This window comes from Nycticebus coucang, chromosome 2, assembly GCF_027406575.1.
Source record: "Nycticebus coucang isolate mNycCou1 chromosome 2, mNycCou1.pri, whole genome shotgun sequence".
In the NCBI taxonomy this organism is placed as follows: domain Eukaryota; kingdom Metazoa; phylum Chordata; class Mammalia; order Primates; family Lorisidae; genus Nycticebus; species Nycticebus coucang.
The window spans coordinates 103,555,445-103,581,357 of record NC_069781.1 but is presented as its reverse complement, the minus strand read 5'-3'; the positions used below and the strand labels follow the sequence as shown (position 1 = coordinate 103,581,357).

Here is a 25,913-nt window from a genome sequence, read left to right as displayed (position 1 = left end):
AGGAATTTTAAAAAATGATATTTAATGGTTCACATTTTCCCAAGTTTGGGATAAACAAATTATAGGTATGTTACCATTAAATAAAACTTACAAAACACAAAAGAAAAATCACTATGTAATTTTCTGTGGTGAGTATTTTATACATTGTCTCAATAAAGTTACATGTTTCTATATTACTATTTCCATGAAGTTAGTAGAAATAACATACAATTACCATGAAATTCAGCAATTTAGGCCACATTTACAACATTAGTCAGAAAAGAGAGGCAGAGAAATCAAGTTAAAAAAACCCTGTAATAATAGTCTACCCATAACTGCTAAAGAATGAAGAGGTCATTATCTTTAATTCAGTGGAAAGATATGTAAGCTATAATAATGGAAAATAAAAAGACCAAAACATAGTATGCATAATATGAGCTCAAATCTGTTTAAATTAAAAAAGAAGTACTATAGGATATGTGTAAAAAATATATAGAAGATGTATACTATAGGTTTCTAAATTGTCCAAAAATGTTTTCTTGTCCTAAAGTACTTCTTTTGTTTATTGTATTATTATGCATACCATAAATGTATCATTTTAACCACTTTAATGTATATAATTCAGTGGCATTTATAGTACTACATATTATTACTATAGTATATATCGTGCTATAGTACAGCACATTCACAATAGTGTACAAACATCACCACCGTCTAGTTTCTCAACATTTCCATTACCCCCAAAAGGAAACCCTGTACATAAACTCCTCATTCCTCCCTACCATTAGTCCCCAGCAACTATTAATCTGGTCTGTCTCTACGAATTTATCTATTCTGGAAATTTCATATAAATGGAATCACATACTATCTGGCCTTGTATATATGACTTCTTCACTAGGCATAATGGTTTCAAGTTTCATCTCATGTTTAGCTTTTATCAGAACCTCATTCCATGAACAATATTCCATTGTATGGATATAAGAATATTCTATTGTTTATCCATATTATCAGTTCATGAACATCTGAGTTGTTTCTACCTTTTGGTTATTGTGAATAGCACAGCTATGAACATGCCTGTACAAGTTTTATTTCAATACTTGTTTTCAATTATTTGGGGTGCATACCCAGGAGTGAAATTTCTGGCCATATGGTAATTATACATTTAATTTATTGATGAAAAACTAAATGTTTTCTAAAGCAGCTACACTATTTTATAGACCTACCACTAATGTGTGGTAACATCTTCCCAACATCTGTTATTTAATTATCTCTTATTATATCTATTCCTGTGAGTGTGAAATGGTATGTCATTTGTGCTTTTAATTTGCATTTCTCTAATGATGATGATGTTGGGCATTTTTTATGCGCTCGTTGTCTATTTCTGTATCTTCTTTGGAGAAATGTCTATTTGAGTCCTCTGCCAATTTTTAACTGGGTTATCTTTCTGTTGTTGAGTTGCAAAAGTTATTTATGTACATTCTGTATTTTATATCCTTATCAGATACATAGTATATGGCTTGCAAATATTTTCTCCCACTGTGTATGCTGTCCTTTCACTTTCTTGACAATGTCCTTTGCTACACCAAATTTTTAATTTTGATGAAGCTTTTTCTTTTTGCTTGTGTTTTTGGTATCATATCTAAGAATCTATTGCCAAATACAAGGTCATGAAGATTTGTCCCTATGTCTTTTCTGAGATTTTTTGGTCTCAGCTCTTATATTTAGGTCTTTGTATTTTTTTCTTTTTTGAGACAGAGTCTTACCCTGTCACCCTCAGTAGAGTGCTCTGGCGTCACAGCTCATAGCAACCTCCAACTCCTGGGCTTAGGCTTAGGCTAAGCTTCCTGAGTAGCTGGGACTACAGGCGCCCACCACAACACCCAGCTATTTTTTGTTGCAGTTTGGCTGGGGCCAGGTCTGAAACTGCCACCTTTGGTATATGGGGCCGGCACCCTACCCAGTGAGCCACAGGCACCGCCCAAGGTCTTTGATCCATTTTAAATTAATATCTGTATTTGGTAGAAGGTAGGCATTCAACTTCATTTTTTGGCATATGGACATCCAGTTGTCCTGGCATCATTTGAAAAGACTATTCTTTCCTCCACTGAATGGTCTTGTCACCCTTTTTTTTTCTTAAATTTATTTTAATTTAATTTATTTATTTATTTTGTGAGACAGAGTCTCAAGCTGTTGCCCTGGGTAGAGTTCTGTGACATCACAGCTCACAGCAACCTCAAACTCTTGGGCTTAAGAGATTCTCTTGCCTCAGCCTCCCAAGTAGCTGGGACTACAGGTGCCTGCCACAACGCCCTGCTATTATTTAATTGTACCTGTCATTGTTGCTTAGTAGATGTGGGCTGGGTTCGAACCCATGTTGATTAAGTGAGAGAATGTATATAGAGATCAAAGTAGAGCCTTTAACTCATTGTAAGAACTCAGAACCCCAGGTGTATGTGGCCGGCAACCTTGCTGACTGAGCTATGGGTGCAGCCCTTGTCACTTTCTTGAAAATCAGCCATCGATATCTGACTTTCAATATTTCCATTGGTCTATATGACACACTGGTATAAGCTGATGATTGTAGATTTGCAGTAAGCTTTTTGCAGGTTTTTGAAATTTGGAAGTGTAAGACCTCCAGCTTCCCCCCCTTCTCCCACCAGGATTGTTATGGCTATTTGGGATCCCTTATAATTCCATTATGAATTTGAAGATCAATCTTTTTATTTCTGCAGAAAGGCCATTAAAATTTTGATAGGGTATAGTACTTTTATAATCAGGAAAAACACTCTTTTTTTTTTTTTTTCAGAGAAAGAATTGGGTGGGGGGATTAGTCTATTGCAAGTATCCAAATGAGAGACAGGTAGGGCCTGAATTGGGCTGAGATAGTGGATGGGGGAAAGGAGGGGACCAATGTAAGAGGCTCTTTTGGGGGTGGAATTTGAGGACTGTGTTTCAGTTGGAGTACTGGTATCTGGAATGACAACAAGAGTTAGAAGGAAAGCATCCCTTCTAATATTCTCCTTGGTTCTGTAATGGCCTGTTCAGCTGATAGACATATTTGAGTATCTACAACCTGAATGTAGAGAAATGAATGTTAAAAACAACTGCATTATATACTTTAAAAGAGTTAATATCATGGTATGTGAATTATATTTCAGTGACACAATAGTTCATTCAGTTCTCATTGAGAAGCACCACAGGAGCATGCCATTTGGTTTTATCTTTCCCCATCTGCACACCAACAAGGGTCTCTGATCATGTTATAGAACTGTACTGCCTGGCCCCTTGTGAAGTTAGGTGGGGGAATACAATTTGCTTTGGCCAATATAATCAGATATTTTTAGAGCTCATGTGTGGTTTCAACCTCACATTCCCACTGCCATGGTGGTCAGGACAGCCTGCTTGTAGGTGAAGCCTGAGTTACAGTAACAAGCTAAGCCTGTGTACCCGCATTAGACATATAGCATAAACGAGTTGTATTCCTGTGTGGTTATCTCAGCTTGACATCATGTATGTTCACTTCCATTCAGTTACTGGTAACCACACAAGAAATCTAAACATGTGTTATTGTTTTCTTCTAGGAAAGAAGGGACACTGCTTGGTAAAGGGCATAACCATGTACAACAAAGCCGTATGGTCTCCTGATCCCTGCTCTACCTGCCTCTGCTCAGATGGAAGAGTGCTTTGTGATGAAACCATATGCCACCCCCAGACATGCCCGCAAACAATTATACCAGAAGGAGAATGCTGCCCAGTCTGTTCTGATACTGGTATAGAAATTTAGCTACAACAAAGTATCACATGTGGTTTAACCTTTAACTTGAATTTGTTTTTATTTTGTCACTAATTTAAGTTGAAAATGATGATAAACAAGTATCTAGGTATTTTCAATATTGCTACAATGCTGATAAACATAGTAAATATCTGGGAAAGTATATGGTAGGGAATAGAAATAAGAGACAGTGGCTTTAGAGTTCTAGGTCTATCCAACTGAGCAAACTTGGATCCGATTACATTCCACATTTGACTCTCAGCTCTAGAGATAAAGTAACAGAATTATTAATTTCTAAAATTAAAATTTCTAAAATTATTAATTTCTAAAATTAATAGATTCTGAGTTCTATAATGAGTTAAAGGCTCTACTTTGGTCTCTATTTACATTATCTCACTTAATCAACATGAGTCTCATCTCAAAGTCATGTGAACAAAGGAGAAGTGATTTGAATCTAGAGAGCACAAAACCTGGCTATTCCCACCCAGTCAAAAGCATCAAAGGAACCACAGCATTGCCTGGATAATGCTAGGGAAATACAGGAGCATCATCTGGAGCACAGTTTTCTCCTGTGGCACTGCTGTGTGTATGAGGTCACAGCAAGGGTTTTGTCATCTTCTCTCTGGACCCCTTTTCTAATGAGGTTCACACCTGACTGAATGAAGGACCCTTGAGAAGGAGGCCTGGATCTCCTTCAAGAAAAGTCTAATCATGGCCTTATGAAAATAAGCAAATGAATACTTGTTAATTAATTTGATGGGAAGGGAAAGGCACATTTCCCTCTTATCTGTATCAAGGTAGAATGTTCCCATGCACAGGAAAGATGTCTACAAGTCTCCTGCCAGGAAGAACTCTAAAATTATTTAGAAATTGTACTTTGCTTTAAACTACCAATTATTTCAGTAAAGTATTAAAAATGGCTTGGCACCAGTAGCTCAGTGATTATGGTGCCTACCACATGCACCAAGGGTGGTGGGTTTAAACCCAGCCCAGGTCTGCTAAACCAAAAAACAAACAAACAACAACAATAACAAAAATAGCTGGGTGTTGTGGCAGGAGCCTGGTAGTCCCAGCTACTTGGGAGGCTGAGACAAGAGAATCACTTAAACCCAAGAGTTGAAGGTTGCTGTGAGCTGTGACACCACAGCACTTTACCCAGGGTGACAGCTTGAGGAGAATCTGTCTTAATAAAAAGAGAGAATCGCTTAAGCCCAAGAGTTTGAGGTTGCTGTGAGCTATACGCCATAGCATGCCACAGAGGGTGACAAAGTGAGATTCTGTCTCAATTAAAAATAAAAAATAAAAAGTAAAGTATTAAAAATGTAAGAAAATAAAGGTATTTAATGAAACTGACTCCTTAGAGTGAAATATAAGGTTTATAACACAAAATTTAGAAATTCTCAGACATTTTTCAAAGGATTTGGAATAGTCTTGAAATGTTGTAGTTATTTTGGAAAAATAAACTCAGATATACAGGAAGGATTTTAAACGTTTCAGTATGATAGCTCTGGTTTCCTTTTACTAATTTTTTCCTGTTCTCCTGCATGTTTTGCTGGAATGTGAAAAAAAAAAAAAAACCTCATAAACTTTATAATATATACTGAACTGATACTTCAAGTAATTTCTTCAAATAATTTTATTTTCTGAGTTCCTTTGGAGGGTAGTTTATATACATGTATGGTATTTATGATTAAAAGAAAGTAGAGGTATGATTAAAAAATTATATAAATTTTAAGGGCAGAAAATCTATGCACTATAAACTCACTGTTCCCTAAAACTCTTTACTCACAGGGTGAACCTGATGTTTGTCATGCCTTTTCCACTTTCTGCCAAAGATGTAATAGCTAAATATAAATGTAGATTAATGTTTTAGTATTATCTGTTCTATTCCCACCATCATGGAAGGATAAACAGCATCCCTGTACATATGTCCAAGTTAAAGTAACACCACTTAAGTCCAGAACATCATCTGTAAGTCTCAGGCAGTAAAAATGATTTAAGAGGGGATTCTGGGAAGGAACAGGAAAAGAAAAAGAAATTTCTTTCTAATTCTGAATTTCATAGAATACCATTAGGTCATGGAGCTAAAAGAAAATTGAATATAAATAATAATACATTCATAAACAAAAGTAGGTTTCACTATTATAAGCAAAAAACACATTTGTTAATACTTTTTTTATGTCTGATGACACTTTATAAAGTCTTACATTATCAATAACCCCAATTAACAGAACAGTATCTATTATAAAGCTATCACATCTGCTTACATCACAATTTCACAAGAGGACTGCTTACCTTTTTGCAACATGTGGTAATATTATTCCCTCTTTAGTCACCAGGATAGAATAATATTTTAGCAAAAATAAGTATTAACCTATTTAATACAAAAATTAGTATTAAGACTCAGGCAAAAATTGTCTATAACAGATCCTACAAAATAGAATAAAGTTACAATTTTATTTTATTTTTTGAGACAGAGTCTCACTTTGTTGCCCTCGGTAGAGTGCTGTGGCATCATAGCTTGCACCAACCTCAAACTCTTGGGCCCAAGCCATTCTCTTGCCTCAGCCTCCTGAGTAGCTGGGACTACAGGCACCTCCCTCAAGGCCCTGCTCTTTTTTAGAGACGGGGGTCTCGCTTTGACTCAGGCTGGTCTTGAACCTGTGAGCTCAGACAACCTACCTGCCTTGGCCTCCCAAAGTGCTAGGATTACAGGTGTGAGCCACTGCACCTGGCCTAGAATAAAGTTACTATCAAAACTTTGTAAGGGCTTGGCACTTGTAGCTCAGCGGCTAGGGCACCAGCCACATACACCGGAGCTTGCAGGTTCAAACCCAGCCCAGGTCTGCCAAAGAACAATAACAACAACAACAACAACAACAACAAAAACAAAACAAAATAGCCTGGTGTTGTGGCAGGCGCCTGTAGTCCCAGCTACTTGGGAGGCTTAAGCCCAAGAGTTTGAGGTTGCTGTGAGCTGTGACACCATGGCAGTCTACCAAAGGCAACACAGCGAGACTCTGTCTCAAAAAAAAAAAAAAAAAAAGAGACTTTTTAAGGTTGGGCATTATGTAAGAGCATCACTTCAGCCCAGGAGTTTGAGCTTACAATGAGCTATGATCAGCCATTGCCCTCCAGCCTAGGCAACAGAGTCAGACCTTGTGTTTAAAACCAAACAAACAGGGCGGCGCCTGTGGCTCAGTGAGTAGGACACCGGCCCCACATAGGTGGCAGGTTCAAAACCCAGCCCCGGCCAAACTGCAACAACAATAGCCAGGTGTTGTGGTGGGCGCCTGTGGCCCCAGGTACGCGGGAGGCTGAGGCAAGAGAATCACCTAAGCCCAGGAGTTGGAGGTTGCTATGAGCTGTGACGCCACGGCATTCTACCTAGGGCGACAAAGTGAGATGCTGTCTCTACAAAAAAAAGATAAAAAATAAAACCAACCAACCAAACAAAAGCTTTACAAGCAGAAATTTAAAGATGCATTTCATCTATAAATTGCACTCAAATACTGAGAGGGAATAATATTCACTAACCTATTTTTCACTGTTTTTTTGTTTTATTAACACCATCAACTTGCCTCTGCTACCTTCTTGCGTGGTCATTAGTCTCCTATTCTCTACTCAGTGGTATAGTAATAAATGACAGAACTGAATTTTCTGGTGATTCTTCAGAGCAAAGAGAACCTACCAATTTACTTCATAAGCAACTACCACCTCCTCAGGTGGAAATGGACCAAGTATTAAGAAAGGAAGTGCTTCAATCTGAGGAGGATGAAGAAGAAATTAAAGAAGATACAGAGCGAAAGGAAGAAACCCCTGGACCAAGAGATCGGGGGAAACTTCACAATGAGGCAGATAGCAGAGGAGGAAAGAGAAAGAAGAGGCCTGGAGAGGTGGGGAGGCCAGCACATCAACAACAGAAAAGAAGGGAGGAGGAAGAGGAGGATGAAGAAGAGGAGGAGGAAGACCCCGTAAGAGGAGATATGTTCAGAGTACCCTCCCGATTCCCAGTTCCTGCTCCCCCCAGGTGCACGACTCGCCTGCCAAGTGGCTGCTCTCTGTCATACAAGACCATCAGCTGTATTGATGTCATCCTCACCCAGATACCACCACTGACAGCTCCAGAGATAACAAGTCTGGAGCTTGTTGGTAAGAAATCTTGACTCTTGTTTTATTTTGTGCTTTAAAAATAAATGACTCTTGTTGCTCTAGGAATATTATATTTTAATATCTTAATAAAAATTGACCCTGAATAATACTGGGAGGAGGCTCATGCCTGTAATCCTAGCACTCTGGGAGCTGAGGCGGGTAGATTGCTTGAGCTCAGGAGTTAGAGACCAACCTGAACAAGAGTGTGACTCCCGTCTTTACTAAAAATAGAAAAATAAGCTGGACATCATGGTAGGGATGTGTAGTCCCAATTACTGGGGCGGCTAAGGCAAGAGGACTGTCTGGGCCCAAGAGATTGAGGTTGCTCTTTATTGCACAGGAGTGTTCAGTTGTACAGATGGGCCAGTTGCCAGTTGAAGGTCATCTGGGTTGTTTCCAGTTTGGGGCCATTATGTATAAAGTTGCTATAACAACTACATGCAAATGTTTGTATGGACCTAAGTCATTGTTTCTCTAGGGCAATACTTAGGAGTGGGGACTGCTAAGTGATATGATAAACCTATGTTTAACGTTATAAAAAACAGTGTAACAGTTCTCTAAGGTGGCTCCACCTTTATGACTAGCAATGTCAGAGACCTCCTGCCACTCTATACTCTGCCGGTGCCTGGTACTGTCAGTTGTTTTCCACCCTTGTTTTAGGCACTATAAGTGGGTAAACTGTAGTTCAGATCTTTTGCCCACGTTTCCTTGGGCCACCTTAGAGTGTTCTGAGTGGAACAACAGTAGGGCCAGGTGTCAGAGGCTGGCTGGCGGAGACCTTGCCTGGGTGCTAAGAGCAGTAGGGGCATTTGTCTGAGTGATAAATGGCCCATGACAGGGGTGGTCCTACAGATGCAGGGATGAGAGAATCTGAAAGGGTCAGCATATTTGTGCAGGGATGGCCATCTGCAGAACATTGCTAGTATCAAATGTGCTAGAAGCTTTCTTTTCTTTCTTTTTTTTGTTTTTTTGAGACAGTCTCAAGCTGTTGCCCTGGGTACAGTGCTGTGGCTTCATAGCTCACAGCAGCCTCCAACTCTTGAGCTCAGACAATCCTCTGGCCTTAGTTTTTTCTATTTTAGTAGAGACGGGGTCTCACTTTTGCTCAGGCTAGTCTCGAACTCATAAGCTAAGGCTATCCATCTACCTCGGCCTCCCAGAGTGCTAGGATTGTAGGCATGAGCCACCATGCCCGGCTGTACTAGAAGCTTTCATGGCCTCCTGGCAGGATTTTATCCCACTTTCACATGATCACCTAAGGAATTCCTCTCAGGCCCAGTAAGGGCCCCTCCTTCTGTGGCCTGCATGACAGCTATGCTCTACCCTAAGAAAACTCCATTTGTTAAAGTCTAAAATCTTGCAAAGGATGAAACACCCGTGCGAGTTATACTGTTCTGGCTTTATAAGATCACATACTTTGGATAAGCTTACTTACTGGGTTTAAAATTTTCAACTACTGTACTTAACGTATGATAAAATTAAAGCATGTAGGAACCTTTGTAGATTGAAACTGTATTAGTATTATATTAGATTTGGGGCAGCCTAAAAGATTATTTTCCTAAGCTTCTTATATAGAGATGGAAACATGCTCAGAGGAGGTGAGAGATTTGCTCAAGATTTCATGGATAGAAATAGCATCATGTTTCTAGTCCAGGGAAATGACTATGGGAAAATATGACAAATAAAAATCAGTTTCTCTGGCTTGGCATCCGTCATAGCTCAGTGGTTAAGGTGCTAGCCATATACACTGGGGCTGGCGGGTTCGAACTTGGCCCGGGGCCTGCTAAACAACAACAACTACAACAAAAAAATAGTCGGGTATTGTGGCGGGCACTTGTATTCCCAGCTACTTGGGAGGCTGAGGCAGGAGAATCACTTAAAAATCTTTTAAGAATCACTTAAAGAGCATGTTTCCATCTTTATATAAGAATCTCTTAAACTCCCAAGAGTTTGAGGTTGCTGTGAGCTGTGTTTCCAAGCACTCTACCGAGGGCAACATAATGAGACTCTGTCTCATAAAAAAAAAAAAAAAAGAAAATCAAGTTTCTGTATAACCTTCCACACCTTTGTGGTAAATGTAAAACGCTACTAGTACTGTCAGCAGACCACATTCTGGCTGTTTTAAGCAGCTTCATCTAAAATGACATACTAGAGCATGATGAATCCTTAGAAAATTTTGACTATGTTAAACTGTCTAGTTCCTGTCTTATTTTTCTGAACATGCATTTATTTATGTAACATATATTCTGTCCTTGTTTTGAGTATTGCTTTCTCTTCCAGATGAAGTTCTCTCGATAACTATGCACACATACACATAAACGCCTGTACATGTATGTATATGCAAATGTGCCTAAAATACAACTGCTGTGTGTCCTAGGAAATTCCATAGCTTCCATCCCAGATGAAGCTTTTAATGGATTGCCAAATTTGGAAAGGCTTGATCTGAGCAAAAATATTATCTCTTCTTCCGGCATAGGCCCAAAAGTATTCAAGGTAAATACACGCTCTGATTTGTACATAACAATCCATTTGGACTGCTTTACTATGACTTACACTGGTAGAGGTTGGAGGTGGGCAAGAGAAGAAAAGCAAAATGTTTTTTTTTTTTGTAGAGACAGAGTCTCACTGTACTGCCCCTGGGTAGAGTGCCGTGGCATCACACGGCTCATAGCAACCTCTAACTCTTGGGCTTATGAGATTCTCTTGCCTCAGCCTCCCGAGCAGCTGGGACTACAGGCGCCCACCACAACGCCCAGCTATTTTTTTTTGTTGTTGTTGCAGTTTGGCCGGGGCTGGGTTTGAACCTGCCACCCTTGGCATATGGGGCCGGTGCCCTACTCACTGAGCCACAGGCGCTGCCCAAGCAAAATGTTTTTAACTGGTAGTTCTCTTCTAAAAAAATTTCTTTTTAGATGTCCATAAATTGCATTCAAACTGTCTCTTGAATATAATTTGTTGTTTCACATACTTTTAGCTTTGCCCTAAGGGCACCAACAACTGCATCAGTGGCAAAACTAATGTTTTGAATTTATGGAGTAATTTCTCCCCCCAAGTAACCAAAACATGTTCAAATCTGGTTTCTTCACACATAAAGTATTTTCTGGAAATCAAGTAGAGCTCATATGGGACCTCTATTAACATTTTCAGGACAAGGCGGAAGGATTACTTGAACTCAAGAGCAGCCTGAGAAAAGCAAGACCCCATTTTTTAGTAAAAATAGACATTTTTCTGGGCATGGTGGTGCATGCCTGTAGTTTCAGCTGAGAGGCTGAGGCTGGAAGACTGCTTGAGCCTAGGAATTTGAGGTTGCTATGAGCTAGACTGAGGCCATGGTACTATAGCCCAGACAAATGAGCATGACTCTGCTTCTTTATTTTTATTCTGTGGTCAAAATCTGATGGAAGATACTTTGGCAGTTGGGGATTATGGAAAAATATATAAGCTCAGATGGAAAGAAAAGGGAAAGAGAGAGAGAACAGGAAACCACATGTAATAAACTTTTGAAAGATACAGATTTGACTAAATTTTTTTGTTTTAAAGGAGTAGAGAGGATTCAAGAATTACAGAGAAACAAAGATAGAGGCAAGAGTAGAGGGGTGTGTGTAAACAAACTCATAAACATGTGTTTTTAAAAGCCATGAATATAACACACAACATCTCACTCAAACTGTTATTTTCTTGAACAGTTTTCTGGGTTTCTGGTCCATGCTTACGCAAATCCCTGGCCTCTTATTTCTCATCTCCTGGTTCTATCCAAAGTCTAGGCTGGCAGATAAGAGGGGTCAGCATTCACATCACAGACCCAGAAAGTCTGCTTCATGCTATCTATCTTGATAAAACAACAGCTGGTATTAGGAAGTGTATTTCCAATATTTGATCAGGAAAAAAATGTTGTAAGAGATTACCACCTTTTCTTTTTTTTTTTTTTTTTTTTTTGACAGAGTCTTATTCAGTCACCCTCGGTAGAATCCTGTGGCGTTAGAGCTCTCACAGCAACCTCAAACTCTTGGGCTCAAACCATTCTCTTGCCTCAGCCTTGCAAGTAGCTGGGACTACAGGTGCCCACCACAACACCTGGCTATTTTTAGAGACAGGGTCTTACTCTGGCTCAGGCTGGTCTCAAACTCCTGAGCTGAGGCAATCCACCCACCTTGGCCTCTCAGAGTGTTAGGATTACAGGTGTGATCCTAACCACTGCACCTGGACCCCCTTTTCTTGCTTTAGAATTCTCTGTCCCATTCTAAAGCTAACAAACTTTGAATATGATCGCTGGAGAAGTGAATCATTACACATGTCTTCACAAAAACCTGTACAACCTCAGTTCTGCACTTTTGGTGATAAAGGTGTAGTTTGGCCAATGAACATACAATTACAAATGTGAACACTCATTTTTCCAGTCAGTCAACCGTTCGGGTACCATTTATGAATAGCTTGTAATATTTATAGCACTTTGTTCTGAAAAATTCCCACAGTAACTATTGCTATTTTATGATCCTCTTTTTAGTGTTGATACTAACATAGATAAGAAACAGAGGCATAAAAATATGTTAAAAGGATTGAAATTGCTGTCTTAAATTGTTAGCATCCATGATGGATTTGAAATTCCTGTGTATTTCTGTGAAGGTGAAAACCTAAGATGTGGCAAAATATGACTGACGCAGTGGTAGCTTTTTTTTGCTTTCTAAAGCTGCAACGTAAATATGGGTAAATGGGATACAAAATCATGAAATGTAGTTTGCTGAAAATGCCTGAGTGTCAATAGTACTATGAGGAGTGATAACTACCTGGCAAGGGGAATATGGGGATTGCCATGTGGCCTGAACATACTGCCTATGCCTAAGGAAGTACAGGTTTGTGAGGCTTTTTAGTTACTACTTCAAACTGACCATTAAGTGAAATATGTGATTGCACAGCTGTGACTGGATAAAAAGTAACTTGGAGACTTGCTTTTTAAGCTTCTGAAGAAGTTAATGCGTCTGAATATGGATGGAAATAATTTGACACAGATTCCTTCAGGATTACCATCTACATTAGAAGAACTTAAAATCAATGATAACAATCTTCAGGCTATGGATGAAGAAAGTTTAGCAGGTATTAAACATCTGTGGTTGTTTTATGATGCTTCCTTGTAACTTTTCTCTGTTCACATGGAAATTTTATTTACAGTACGCTAAATAAATAGTAAAGGTTTTTAGGCCACTTTGCCATTTGAGTTGATAAAACTTACTTTAGGCCAGGTGCAGTGGCTCACGCTTGTAATCCTGGCATTCTGGGAGGCTGAGGTGGGAGGATTGAGCAAAATCGAGACCCCTATCTCTACTAAAAAGAGAAAAAATTAGCCGGATATTATTGTGGGTGTCTGTAATCTCAACTACTTGGGAGGCTGAGGCAAAAGGATCACTTGAACCCAGGAGTTGAGGTTGCTGTGAAGTAGGCTGATACCATAGCACTCTAGCATGGGACAATAGGCTGGAGACTGTTAACAACAACAACAACAACAAAATTTATTTTAACTGCTGACTAGTAAAACTTAAAATAAATTTTAAGTTACTTGTCTTTTTTTTTTTTGTTTGAGACAGAGTCTCACTTTGTTGTCCCTGGTGGAATGCTCTGGTATCATAGCTCAGGGCAACCTCTAACTCTTGGGTTCAAGCGATTCTCTTGCCTCAGCCTCCAGAGTAGCTGGGACTACAGGTGCCCACCACAATAGCTGGCTAGTTTTAGAGATGGGGTCTGGCTCTAGCTCAGGCTGGTCTTGAAGTGGTAAGCTCAGGCTGTCTGCCCACCTTGGCCGCCCAAAGTGCTGGGATTACAGGTGTGAGCCACTGCGCCTGGCCTGCTTGTTGTCCTATAAAAGTCCCTTAACCATAAGTAAAACCTTTCAATGATTCTAGGTTCTTATCATTCATCATAACACCACTATACATCCATTATATAATACCCTGTTTCCCCGAAAATAAGACAGTGTCTTATTTTAAGGTATGCTCCCAAAGATGCGCTAGGTCTTATTTTCAGGGGACATCTTATCTTTCCTGTAAGTAGGTCTTTTTTTCAGAGGATGTCTTATTTTCCGGGAAATAGGGTACCTGAAGACTTACACTAAATATTCCCTACACTGCCAGGAATTTTGGTATTCTATACTGATGTTTTTGTTAGTTCTTAGTGATAACTAACCAGTGCCATGGTTAGTTGATCGGATCTTCTTTATCATTCTGATGGTCAATAAGCCCCAAGTGCAATTCCTGCAGCCTCCACACATTTTGCTATTTTAATCTGCCATGTGTTAGAACCTGAAACCAAAACCCAGCATATGAGAATTATGTATAAAATATGAATAAATGGGCACTATATATGAGGCTGAGATTCTATCCTACAATGAAAAGACATGAACTTCCTGGGTAACTTTGGCAGTTCTGTTCTGGAGAGGGTTTGGGGTAGAACTTCTGGTACTTGTCTGTCACCAAGGTCCTCCTACATCCACACCCTATGACATGCGGATGTACAGCTGCCACTGTGATGGGGCTTTCTTTTTTTTTTTTTTGAGAGTCTCACTATGTTGCTCTCAGTAGGGTCCCAGATCAGAGCAACCTCAAACCCTGGGGCTTAAGTGATTGTCCTGCCCTGCCTCAGCCTCCCAAGTAGCTGGGACTACAGGCGCCCGCCACAATGCCTGGCTATTTTTTGTTGCAGTTGTCATTGTTGTTTAGCTGGCCCAATTTGGGTTCAAACCCTCTAGCCTTGGTATATGTGGCTGGCGCCGTAACCACTGTGCTATGGGTGCCAAGCCATGTGATATGGCTTTCTCCTGGACAGAGTTTAGCAATGGTGCTCCATGTTCTGTGCATTTGATATTGCTGGAATTGGTTCCTCTTATGCTTTCTTCTGCTAGATAGCTGAGGTTGCCATTTGGGTACTCTGTGTAGAAGAGGCTTTATTATATTTCACTTTTCATGAGTTCTAGCTAATGGCTTTGATTAGAGTGTGTACATCTTTAAGACGAAGACTGCCTCATTTTTCTTTTTTTTTTTTAGTAGAGACAGAGTCTCACTTTATGGCCCTCGGTAGAGTGCTGTGGCCTCACAAAGCTGACAGCAACCTCCAACTCCTGGGCCTAAGCGATTCTCTTGCCTCAGCCTCCCGAGTAGCTGGGACTACAGGCGCCCGTCACAACACCCAGCTATTTTTTTTTTTTTTTTGTAGAGACAGAGTCTCACTTTATGGCCCTCGGTAGAGTGCCGTGGCATCATACAGCCCACAGCAACCTCTGACTCCTGGGCTTAAGTGACTCTCCTGCCTCAGCCTCCCGAGCAGCTGGGACCACAGGCGCCCGCCACAATGCCCAGCCATTTTCTGGTTGCGGTTCAGCCGAGGCCGGGCTTGAACCCGCCACCCTCAGTATATGGGGCCAGCGCCCCACTGACTGAGCCACAGGCGCCGCCAATGCCCAGCTATTTTTTGGTTGCAGTTTGGCTGGGACCGGGTTTGAACCCGCCACCCTCGGCATATGGGGCCGGCGCCCAACTGACTGAGCCACAGGCGCCACCCTGTCTAATTTTTCTTTTTACTTTCCTAACAGTCTTACATAGCTCTTGAGGTATAGTGCTCAATACTTGTTTACTTGACTTGAAATATATTTATTATGTAAATGTTGATAACCCCAACCTTTAAAGGATAGCTTTAGCTTCCCCCCCAAATTCATAAGAATAAAACACTTTTGGTAATGAGAAAAGAAAAATAATAGTGGGAATTGCCAAATCTGAAGATCACATAGTTATGGGAATACTTTCCAGATGGAGTTCAGAACAAAACATTAATAAACAAAAATTGTGATGGGGTGTGCCATATGGAAAACATATTAGAAAATTCAATTTCTTCAAGCCCGGCCCCAGGCGAAACTGCAAAAAAAAAAAAAAAAAAAAAAAACAACAAAACAAAACAAAACAAAAACAAAAACAAACAAACCAGAAAATTCAATTTCTATCTCCTGTGTTAAACAGAGAACAAAGGGAACACAATTTAGAACAAGTTACTAATGGGCTATATATGAATTGTAAGTAAGTCCTATTTCTACCTGTGCTATCAAAATGAAATGTAAGCTCCTGAATTTGAAGGTGCTTTCACACATCCTTGCAACTGCTTCTTAGCACACTCTTCTCCCTCATGCACAGATGCATCTAAATTCCCAGAGTGCTGACATGTAGTCCAGGGTGAACTGGCTGCCTGGCCCTCTGCACTCCCTCAGGTGTTGGTTCTTCAGGTGCTGTATGATGAGTGCTACTGGGGTCCTAGGCTCCTCCTTGGCTGGGGCAGCTCCTGGGAGTCCTGGTGCTGTGGGTAGTCAGGCTAGCAGTGAGCAACGCCGTGGGGCAGCCTTCCTTCGGTGTGGAAGTCCCCGGCTGGACTATTAGTGGCCGGCTGCTCTCCTGTAGTCTCTCTTGGGGCTGCTTCTCACTCATGCTCTAGAGAAGAAGGAGGGTGCTCCAGGAAGATAAAACAGCACCAAAGTGCAAATAAATGAGATAATTTTGGATGTGGGAACCACAGGGAGGCATGGTGAAGGGCAGGCAAGGAGCTGTATGAGGAGCCACATATGCCACATGGAGGTGCAGGGAGTTTACCTGGAGGAGGTAAACTCCACTTTAGATGTGCACATGTGCTATGGAGAAAAAGCAGGTCTTACAATCGAAGGGACAGGTGTAGAAGGTAGAGGGAGGGTTAGCAGGAGAAAACTGGAGATGCTTCCAAAGCATTCTTATCATCACTAACGATTAAAACAACCAAACCAGGAGCACTACAGTCATTCTGGCAACAATTGTGTGTTGCTACCCGCCAGGAACACAGAGGCGTCTGCCACATCCAGAACCTGTCCTGATGCGCAACTGCCATGGAAGATTTTCTATTTCCTGCTCTTGAGTCCTTCCTTCAGTATCTACCTCAAGTCTCACCTACAGCAAATGTCCTCCAGCTCTGTCCTCTTTCTTGTTTTCTGCTATTTCCTACACCAGAAAATAACTAAAAGGAATACACAATGTCTTGAACTTGCACTCTGCTTCTCTTTCTCTCTCTCATGTAATGACCATTATTCTGCCTCTATCATTTATTTTTCAATGGAAAACTTCTACTACATTTCAAAACTTCATCTATGTACTAGAAAAATATGCTTGATTCTCAGTATCTTTAGTTTTGGAAATGAAAGAGAATATGAGGAATTTAACTATTTATCACAGTTTACTGTTAACCTCGTTACTTCCTGTTGCTCAGGACTTCCACTGATCCTAAACGTCCCTACCAGAGGCACCCCCTGCCCTGTTCCTTGCTTCAGAGAATGAAAGTTAGACGTTGTTGTCCAGGGCATGAAACCCTCCCAGTGTACTTCTCCTGGATCACCAAATTCCACTCCACAGCTAGTCTCCTCGCCTTGCTGAGCTCACTCACAAAGACCCTTTACCTATGCGTGCTTACCTGGCAGTTTTAGCTTGGAGGTTCCTCCCACTTTTATAAAGCTTTCTATTCTTAGGAGCCTAGCACTTTCATACTACTCAAATCTATGTTGCCTTTTCTTTTTTAATCTCCTAGCATTTACTGTCTCTACTCCTGATGCAACTGTTTTTGCTATTGCCTAAGAGCAGGACTGAGTCCCACATGGCATTTGGTGCAATGCCCATGAAGGCGGTTCAATAGAAAAACATCCCCTAATCTGGGAATCTTGGCCACACCCTGAACCTCTGACTCAAGATGCCTCTGGGTATTGTCATTGCTGAGTTGTCCATTTTCCAGCACTGAGCTTCCATTTGACCTGGATCATACCACTCCTGAGGCCAGCAGAAACAAAGTAGAAAAACTGTTTTGTATAAAGGCTTTTCTTGGTAGCTCAATCTGAACTCATGGAGAACTTTCGATCATCTTTCTCTCAAAGCTTCCATTTGGCTGCACTCTGTGCCAATAAGTGAATAACTATGATGAGAATTCACTGCTCTGCTTTATTTCTGACTCCCTTGTTCAGAGATTGAAGGTCTGCCAGGGAAAGAATGTTCCTTTCTGTGTCCTAGAAAAAGAAATCACTCACTGCATTAAACTCCCACCCGACCCATATTGTGCTGCCACTTCATACATACATGTCTCTACAGTGCTTCCGATGACCTTCTACAACTTTCTACTTCTTGCCTATCTGAATTCCAAATCCCTGCTCAGCCACTGTGGCCTCTACAGAGACTTCCCTGACTCTTTCCCCTATCTTTCTCCTCCTCTCCCTTGCTTCTGTCCCTTATACATACTTTTGTGACATAGCATTTCAGTGATTTCTTTTCAGGTCTGCCTCTCCACTGTTCTATGCATTTAGTCCTGAATGAATTGAGCATCTGGGCTGTGCAAGTACTCTGGAAAAGGCTCTATGGGAGATACAAAGATAAAGAAACTACAACATCTGTCCTCCAAATAAATGCATCTCACATGGCATTTTGAAAGACTATAGAAATTGCATGGTTTCTGGATTATCTTAATATTCTGGTAATTTTATTTTTTACAGACTTAAATCAGTTAGTCACCTTAGAATTGGAAGGAAACAATCTCAGCGAAGCCAATGTCAATCCCTTAGCTTTCAAGCCTTTGAAGAGCCTATTGTACCTGCGTTTGGGAAAAAATAAATTTAGAATTATACCACAGGGTCTTCCTTCTTCTATTGAGGTAACAGTATCTTTCTGCAAATGTTTGAAATGTATTATGTTTTGAATATAATATACTACAACAAAACAATAAATCTTAAAAGACTTGTGATATATGTTAAACTGAATAGTTTTGGTAAGACATATAGAATTTACTATAATGTAAGCATTATTTTTTCTTCAAACAATACATTATGAATCAAATTTGTAATTACTAATAGAGACCCCTGACAAAGTGAAAAATGATAGGGCCGACATCTCTTGTTGGTGCGGGGGAGAGGAACTGGGAATTTAAACAGAAACCACAGGGCGCTCTGTCTTGCAGGACAGTTTAAACTGTCCCAGACCAGAATTATGAAGCTCCGCATAGACTAAGCTCAAACCCCGTTAACACTACACTCACAAATTTTAGGTAAAACCACAGACACTCTGACCTAACAATAACTCTGCATAGATGCAAGTGTTGACTCTGTAGCTTACAAGTTTTGACCAATTTCTACAAAAATTGTTCTGTGACTATTTCTAGGCACAAAGTCCCACCCTTGTTTCATTTTCCTCTAGAGCCAGCGTATCCAATCTTTTTTTCCTCTGCCTTGGCACACATTAAATACACAAACATTAATGAAAGCTCATCAGTAAAACCAAAGTTCCGTGCATAGTTTGCCAGAACCAACACCACAGATATACAAAATAGTCCTCAAAACTCAGCATGCATGGCCAGGCGCTGTGGGTCACGCCTGTAATCTCAGCACTAGGAAGGCCAAGACGGGTGGACTGCTTGAGCTCAGGAGTTCGAGACCAACCTGACGAAGAGCGAGACTCCCTGCTCTAAAAAATAGCCAGGTGTTGTGGCGGGCGTCTTTAGTCCCACCTACTTGGGAGGCTACAAAAGGATCGCTGGAAACCAAGAGTTTGAGGTTGCTGTGAGCTAAGATGCCATGGCATTCTACCCAGGGTGACCTGAAACTCTGTCTCAAAAACAAACAAACAAACAAAAACCATAGGCTGGGCAGGGTGGCTCACGCCTGTGATCCCAGCATTTGGGTGGCTGAGGCAGGTGGATTGCCTGAGCTCACAGGTTTGAGACCAGCCTGAGCCAGAGAGAGACCTTGTCTCTAAAAAATAGCCAGGCACTGTGGTGTGTGCCTGTAGTCCCAGCTACTTGGGAGGCTGAGGCAAGAGAATCGCTTGAGCCCAAGAGTTTGAGGTTGTTGTGAGCTATGATGCCACGGCACTCTACCAAGGGCGACAAAGTGAGACTCTGTCTCAGAAAAAAAAAAAAAAGAAAATACTTAGGTGGTGCTTGTAGCTCAGTGGATAGGGTGCCAGCCACATACACCGAGGCTGGCAGGTTTGAACCTGGCCCAGGCCTGCTAAACAACAATGACAACTGCAACCAAAAATAGCCAGATGTTGTGGTGGGAGCCTGTAGTCCCAGCTACTTGGGAGGCTGAGGCAAGAGAATCGCTTAAGCCTAAGAGTTTGAGGTTGCTGTGAGCTGTGACGCTCTACCAAGGGTGACATGCTGAGAATCTGTTTCAAAAAACAGGAAATACTTAGGTCCAGAGGATCTATAAATATTAGCAGACCCAGCTGGTTTCTTTACCTGAGCTCTATTTGTCCTATACCACATGATCATCGAGCCAGAAGTCAGGGTGGAGCTTCCCGTGGCTGCGGCCCCAGTTAGCCCGCAAAGAGTGTCATCTATGGTGTATGTTGCTGTCATGGCAACTATGTTCCCTCTTATTTCTAGGTTAAGAAACATAGCTACATAACATTGGCATTTATCACTACCTGGCTTTAGATCATAATCACCTGGGTTCTTAGGAAATACAGAATGCCAGACCTATCCTAGACATGCTAAATCATACTCTTTGGAGGACAGGCCAGAAATTTATAATTTAAAAAAAAAAATTGAAAATTTTAATAGATAATGCACATACATGGTAAAACATATACACAAGTTAGATAATACAGAAGAGCAATGTGCCTCAGCCCCTGCCTAAACTTCCCATCCTGGCTTCTCTACACACAAAAGGATCCAATCTCACCACTGTGGGAAGCACCAGGGCACAGTGCACAGCACATGCTGTAAATCCTTCTCAAGTCCCTGCTGCATGCCTGACTCACTTACTCACACATTTTCCAGGTTGTTTAATGTCATTCTTTCCTAGAGCTGCAGAGTTTTCAATGTATAGACAGGTGTGCCAGGATTTATTTAACTAGTCTCTTACTGGCGTACATTTAGGTTGGAATTTATACTTTAAACAAACTTTTTGAGGCGATTCTAATACTGTATATAAGCAAATTTGGGAACCACTAACCTAGGTCACTTGCTAAATACTTATGAACATAAAAGAAAAAACTGAAAATTGCTTTACTTATTTCTAGGTACCAAATAAAAATAAAATACCGGGCTCGGCGCCTGTGGCTCAAGTGGCTAAGGCACCAGCCACCTACACCTGAGCTGGCGGGTTCGAATCCAGCCCAGGCCCGTCAAACAACAATGACGGCTGCAACCAAAAAATAGCTGGGCGTTGTGGTGGGTGCCTGTAGTCCCAGCTACTTGGGAGGCGGAGGCAGGAGAATCACTTGAGCCCAGGAGTTGGAGGTTGCTGTGAGCTGTGATGCCATGGCACTCTACCCAGGGCGACAGCTGGAGGCTCTGTCTCAATAAATAATAAATAAATAAAATAAAATAAAATATCAAAATTAAGAGACAAAGAGGGGGAAATTACAAGCGGAACAATAAGTTGCACTCAAGATGCAATGCCACGTCTACTTCTGAATTCCAACAAGAAAGCAAGGAGAGCTTATCATTCTGATCCTTTAGAGAAAGACTCCCTCTAATGCCAACTAAACTTAACTTCAAGGAGCTAGATTTTAAAAGCTTATGCACAGTTCTAGCAAAGTGTGCTCTGGCCTTAAATTAAGGCTATTAATTTTAACTAAATTAATTATGATACATGCAAGTCTAAAATCATGGGCCTAAAAAGAATTACAGACTTCACAGCATGGTGAAAAGGGTGTTCTGGAGCTGGAGGGTTGGCTAGGATGAGCCCCTCTTAGCATTAGCCACATAACCTCAGGTGAGTTTCCCCATCTCTCCAGGCTTGAGTTCCTCCACTGGTAAGTCAGGATAATAATTTCTATCTCATTTGCAGAATTTTGGAGCCCAAAGGAGATAAAACTTATGTGAGTAAGTTTTGTAAATTAGAAGGCTTTCTACAATTATTATGATATGCTATATCTTACAACATATTAAGGCTAAATTTTTTTTTTTTTTTGTAGAGACAGAGTTTCACTTTATCGCCCTTGGTAGAGTGCCGTGGCGTCACACAGCTCACAGCAACCTCCAACTCCTGGGCCTAGGCGATTCTCCTGCCTCAGCCTCCTGAGTAGCTGGGACTACAGGCGCCTGCCACCCTCGGTATATGGGGCCGGCGCCCTGCTCACTGAGCCACAGGAGCCTCCCTATTAAGGCTAAATTTTTTTTTTTTGTAGAGACAGAGTTTCACTTTATCGCCCTTGGTAGAGTGCCGTGGCGTCACACAGCTCACAGCAACCTCCAACTCCTGGGCTTAGGCGATTCTCCTGCCTCAGCCTCCCGAGTAGCTGGGACTACAGGCGCCCGCCACAACGCCCGACTATTTTTTGGTTGCAGTTTGGCCGGGGCTGGGTTTGAACCCGCCACCCTCGGTATATGGGGACGATGCCCTGCTCACTGAGCCACAGGCGCCGCCCAAGGCTAACTTTTTAAAAATTTATTTCACAGGCTGGGTGCGATAGTTCACGCCTATAATCCTAGCACTCTGGGAGGCCGAGGTGGGTGGATTGCCTGAGCTTAGGAGTTCAAAACCAGCCTGAGCTACAGTGTGACCTCATCTCTGAAAAAATAGCCGGGCATTGTAGCAGGCATCTGTAGTCCTGGCTACTTGGGAGGTTGAGGCAAGAGAATCACTTAAGTCCAAGAGTTTGAGGGTGCTGTGATGCCACGGCACTCTATTCAGGGCAACAAAGTGAGACTCTGTCTAAAAAAAAAAAAAATCATATAATTCTAAATCATGACAGTACATTTTATTTTATTAATTGGTTATAAAATTTGACAATTTAAAAGTATGATCTTACTTGAAAGAAGTATAAAAGAGTTTAGATAGTATTAATGAGAATAATCTATGTTACTGTTTGCCTCCATGATACTAAATATATTTATCAACAGAAAAGAAAAATAATAGTTTTTTTGTCTTAATTATAGGAATTATACCTAGAAAATAATCAAATTGAAGAAATAACTGAAATTTGTTTCAATCACACCAGAAAAATCAATGTCATTGTACTACGCTATAACAAAATTGAAGAAAACAGGATTGCTCCTTTAGCTTGGATAAATCAAGAGTAAGTATATGTTAAAATTTAACTTTTAGACTAGTTTTCCTTTTTCTGTAATTAAATAGAGTATGGAAACTGGGGGTGAGACAAGTAAGGGAGGTAATGACACCCAAAGGCTGGGAGACAGTATTCTTTCTCAGTGAACCCTTGCTCCACCCCCAAACTCAGCTACTCCATGTATTTCCAAACTGTTCATTACATGACTGGTGTAGTTAAGAGTTAAGACAGCTGCTGTCACCACCAAAATGCCAAGTGGATACCCTGCCATGTGCCAAGTGTTGAGCTAGCGAGAACTGAGCCCAGCCATCTGACCTCGAGGTCTGATCACAATGGTCAATGCCACTCTAGCTCTATCTACCCCAGAGGCTGTCAGGAGGTTTAAAATGAGATAACCTCTGGCAGACAGTGAGGAAGAAACTGGCCATACTCTTCCTCTTCACTATCATTAGATGGAAACCCAAGGATCCAAAGCCCTAGGCCTGTCCTTTTACCCCACATTGCCACCTTTTCTCCAAATGATTTCTTTACTTTGAGTCTTAGAAAATAGACTGAAAAAATGCTTGGCTTGACAGCAAAGTTAGAGAGTAGACCCCATCTTCCTCGACAGGCATCATTAACCTCTGGGTGCAGCCCTCAGTGAAGGAGTCAGAGCTGAGAGCCCTGGCAGCAGGACTAGCTGCCAACCTAGATCTGGGGTTGTGTGCCCTGGGAACTATGTGCCTTAGAAGCAGGATGGAGAGGCCAACTGGCATTAGCAACATGTGGGACTGAAAGTGGGACTGAGTCCCCTGTGGATAGTCTTCATCTGATGAAAAGAAGGGGTGGGGCAGAAAACACAGAAGACTCAAGTGAGGCTCTTAAATCAAACAGGGAATTTGGCCAGGTGCCGTGGCTCATGCCTGTAATCGTAGCATACTGGGAGGGTGAGGTGGGAAGATCACTTGAGATGAGGAGTTTGAGACGAGACTGCCAGACTGAGCAAGAGCAAGAACCCTGGTCTCTACCAAAAAAAAAAGAAAAAGAAAGGAAAAATTAGCCAGCCATTGTGGAGGGTGATTATAGTTCTAGCTACTCAGGAGGCTTAGGCAAGAGGGTCACTTAAACCCAGGAGTTTGAGTTTGACGTTGCTGGGAGCTAGGCCAACACCATGGCACTCTAGCCTAGGGCAACAAAGTGAGACTCTAACTTATAAAAACTGGCCTTGTCAAAATTTAAAGCTGCCAGTCACTATCTTGATGTTCCCTACCCTGCTGAATGTTTTCTTGGTTGCAGAAATCTAGAATCCATTGACCTCTCCTACAACAAGCTCTACCACGTCCCCTCCTATCTACCCAAGTCCTTGCTACATCTCGTGCTCATTGGGAACCAGATTGATCGGATTCCTGGCTATGTGTTTGGCCATATGGAGCCAGGCTTGGAATACCTGTACCTGTCATTTAACAAACTCACTGATGATGGTGTTGATTGTGTCTCATTCTACGGGGCATATCATTCTCTGAGGGAATTATTTCTGGATCACAATGACTTAAAATCTATACCACCTGGGATACAAGAAATGAAAGCACTACATTTTCTGAGGCTGAACAACAACAAGATACGGTAAATTTTGGCTCTTTCAAGTATCAGTTTAAATTGTGGTTAGTGAAATACATGATTAAATAACCAGGATATAATCTCTAGGGTTTACTTTAAGGAAAAAGTGTGCTATTAAAACAAGATTGGCACATGTTAATAATTATTGAAGTTGGGTGTGCTCAGAGGTCACAGGTAGGAGTGGAAGAGAGGGAGAGGAGAAAGAAAGACAGAAGGAAGAAGGTGCTATTGCTCTCTGTAACAACCAGCTCTCCTAGTAACTAATAGAGTAAGAATTCACTCATTGGCCCTCCCCACACCAAGTGATCACATTAATCTGCTCATGAGGGATCCATTCCCATGACCCAAATACTTCCCATTAAACTCCATCTCCAACATTGGGGATCAAATTTCAACATGATATTTGGAAGGATCAAACAAATCAAACTATAGAACTAAATGTGTATATTTTTTCTACTCTTTGCTTTGTAAAATTAATTATCAGTATATCCTGTATATTATTCCATATCAGTACATAGAAAATTTCCTCTTTCCTTTTTACAATTGAATATTACGCAGATGTACTGTATTTTATTCAATCTGTTCCTTATTGACATTTGCTTGTTTCTATTATTTCACTAATACAATGTATAACTTCGTATAAAAGTCATTTTAAAAATTTTCCCAGTTATCTTTGGGTTAGATTCTTAGAATTGGGATTGCTGAATGTAAGGTAAAATGTGTATGTAATTTTACTAGTTATTGCCAAACTCCTCTTCATAGGAGTTACATTATTTCATTCCTTTTAGTGACATTTGATCCTCTTAGCCTCATCATCATAATATGTTAGTGAGTTTTTTGATTTTAGGTTTTGGGGAAAATCTGATAAGTGAGAAGTCACTAAAATTTCAATGTGGATTTTTCTTATCATGAATGCAATAGAGCATCTTTTCATGAATACATATCATTTTCATTTATTCTTATGTGAACTAGTTACCTAGTTATTTTTTATTTTTGTCTTTTCCATTTACCTCATAGGTTTCTGGTAGGTCTTTGTATATTACCCTTTTATCTATGATATACGTTGCAAATATTTTCTCCTTGTTTGTCATCCTTCATTTATTTATTTATTTATTTATAGACAGAGTCTCACTCAGTCACCCTGGGGTTGAGTGCCTTGGCGTCATAGCTCACAGCAACTTAAAACAGAGTGATTCTCTTGCCTTAGCCTCTGGAGTAGCTGGGAACTACAGATGCCTGCCACAACGCCTGGCTCTGTTTTAGAGACGGGGGTCTCACGCTTGCTCAGGCTGGTCTTGAACTCCTGAGCTCAAGCAATCTCCCCACCTTGGCCTCTCAGAGTGCTGGGATTACAGATGTGAGCCACC

At 41.0% G+C, this 25,913-nt stretch overlaps 2 protein-coding genes across 3 annotated transcripts in view; one reads left to right on the top strand and one right to left on the bottom strand.

Moving 5' to 3' along the window:
- The window catches only part of CENPP (centromere protein P), a 274,112-nt gene that overhangs the window by 74,487 nt on the left and 173,712 nt on the right, over nucleotides 1–25,913 (bottom strand). The gene's annotated exons all lie outside the window — the stretch shown is intronic.
- ECM2 (extracellular matrix protein 2) overlaps nucleotides 1–25,913 on the top strand; it is a 43,424-nt gene that overhangs the window by 15,506 nt on the left and 2,005 nt on the right. Inside the window, exons 3-9 of one of the 2 annotated variants that reach the window (XM_053577676.1) lie at nucleotides 3,561–3,749; nucleotides 7,361–7,903; nucleotides 10,281–10,396; nucleotides 12,859–12,994; nucleotides 18,429–18,586; nucleotides 22,820–22,959; nucleotides 24,226–24,552. In XM_053577676.1, coding sequence (XP_053433651.1) covers nucleotides 3,561–3,749; nucleotides 7,361–7,903; nucleotides 10,281–10,396; nucleotides 12,859–12,994; nucleotides 18,429–18,586; nucleotides 22,820–22,959; nucleotides 24,226–24,552 — 1,609 coding nt within the window. The remainder of the gene's footprint in view (nucleotides 1–3,560; nucleotides 3,750–7,360; nucleotides 7,904–10,280; nucleotides 10,397–12,858; nucleotides 12,995–18,428; nucleotides 18,587–22,819; nucleotides 22,960–24,225; nucleotides 24,553–25,913) is intronic. The other variant, XM_053577685.1, reaches the window with a different exon arrangement.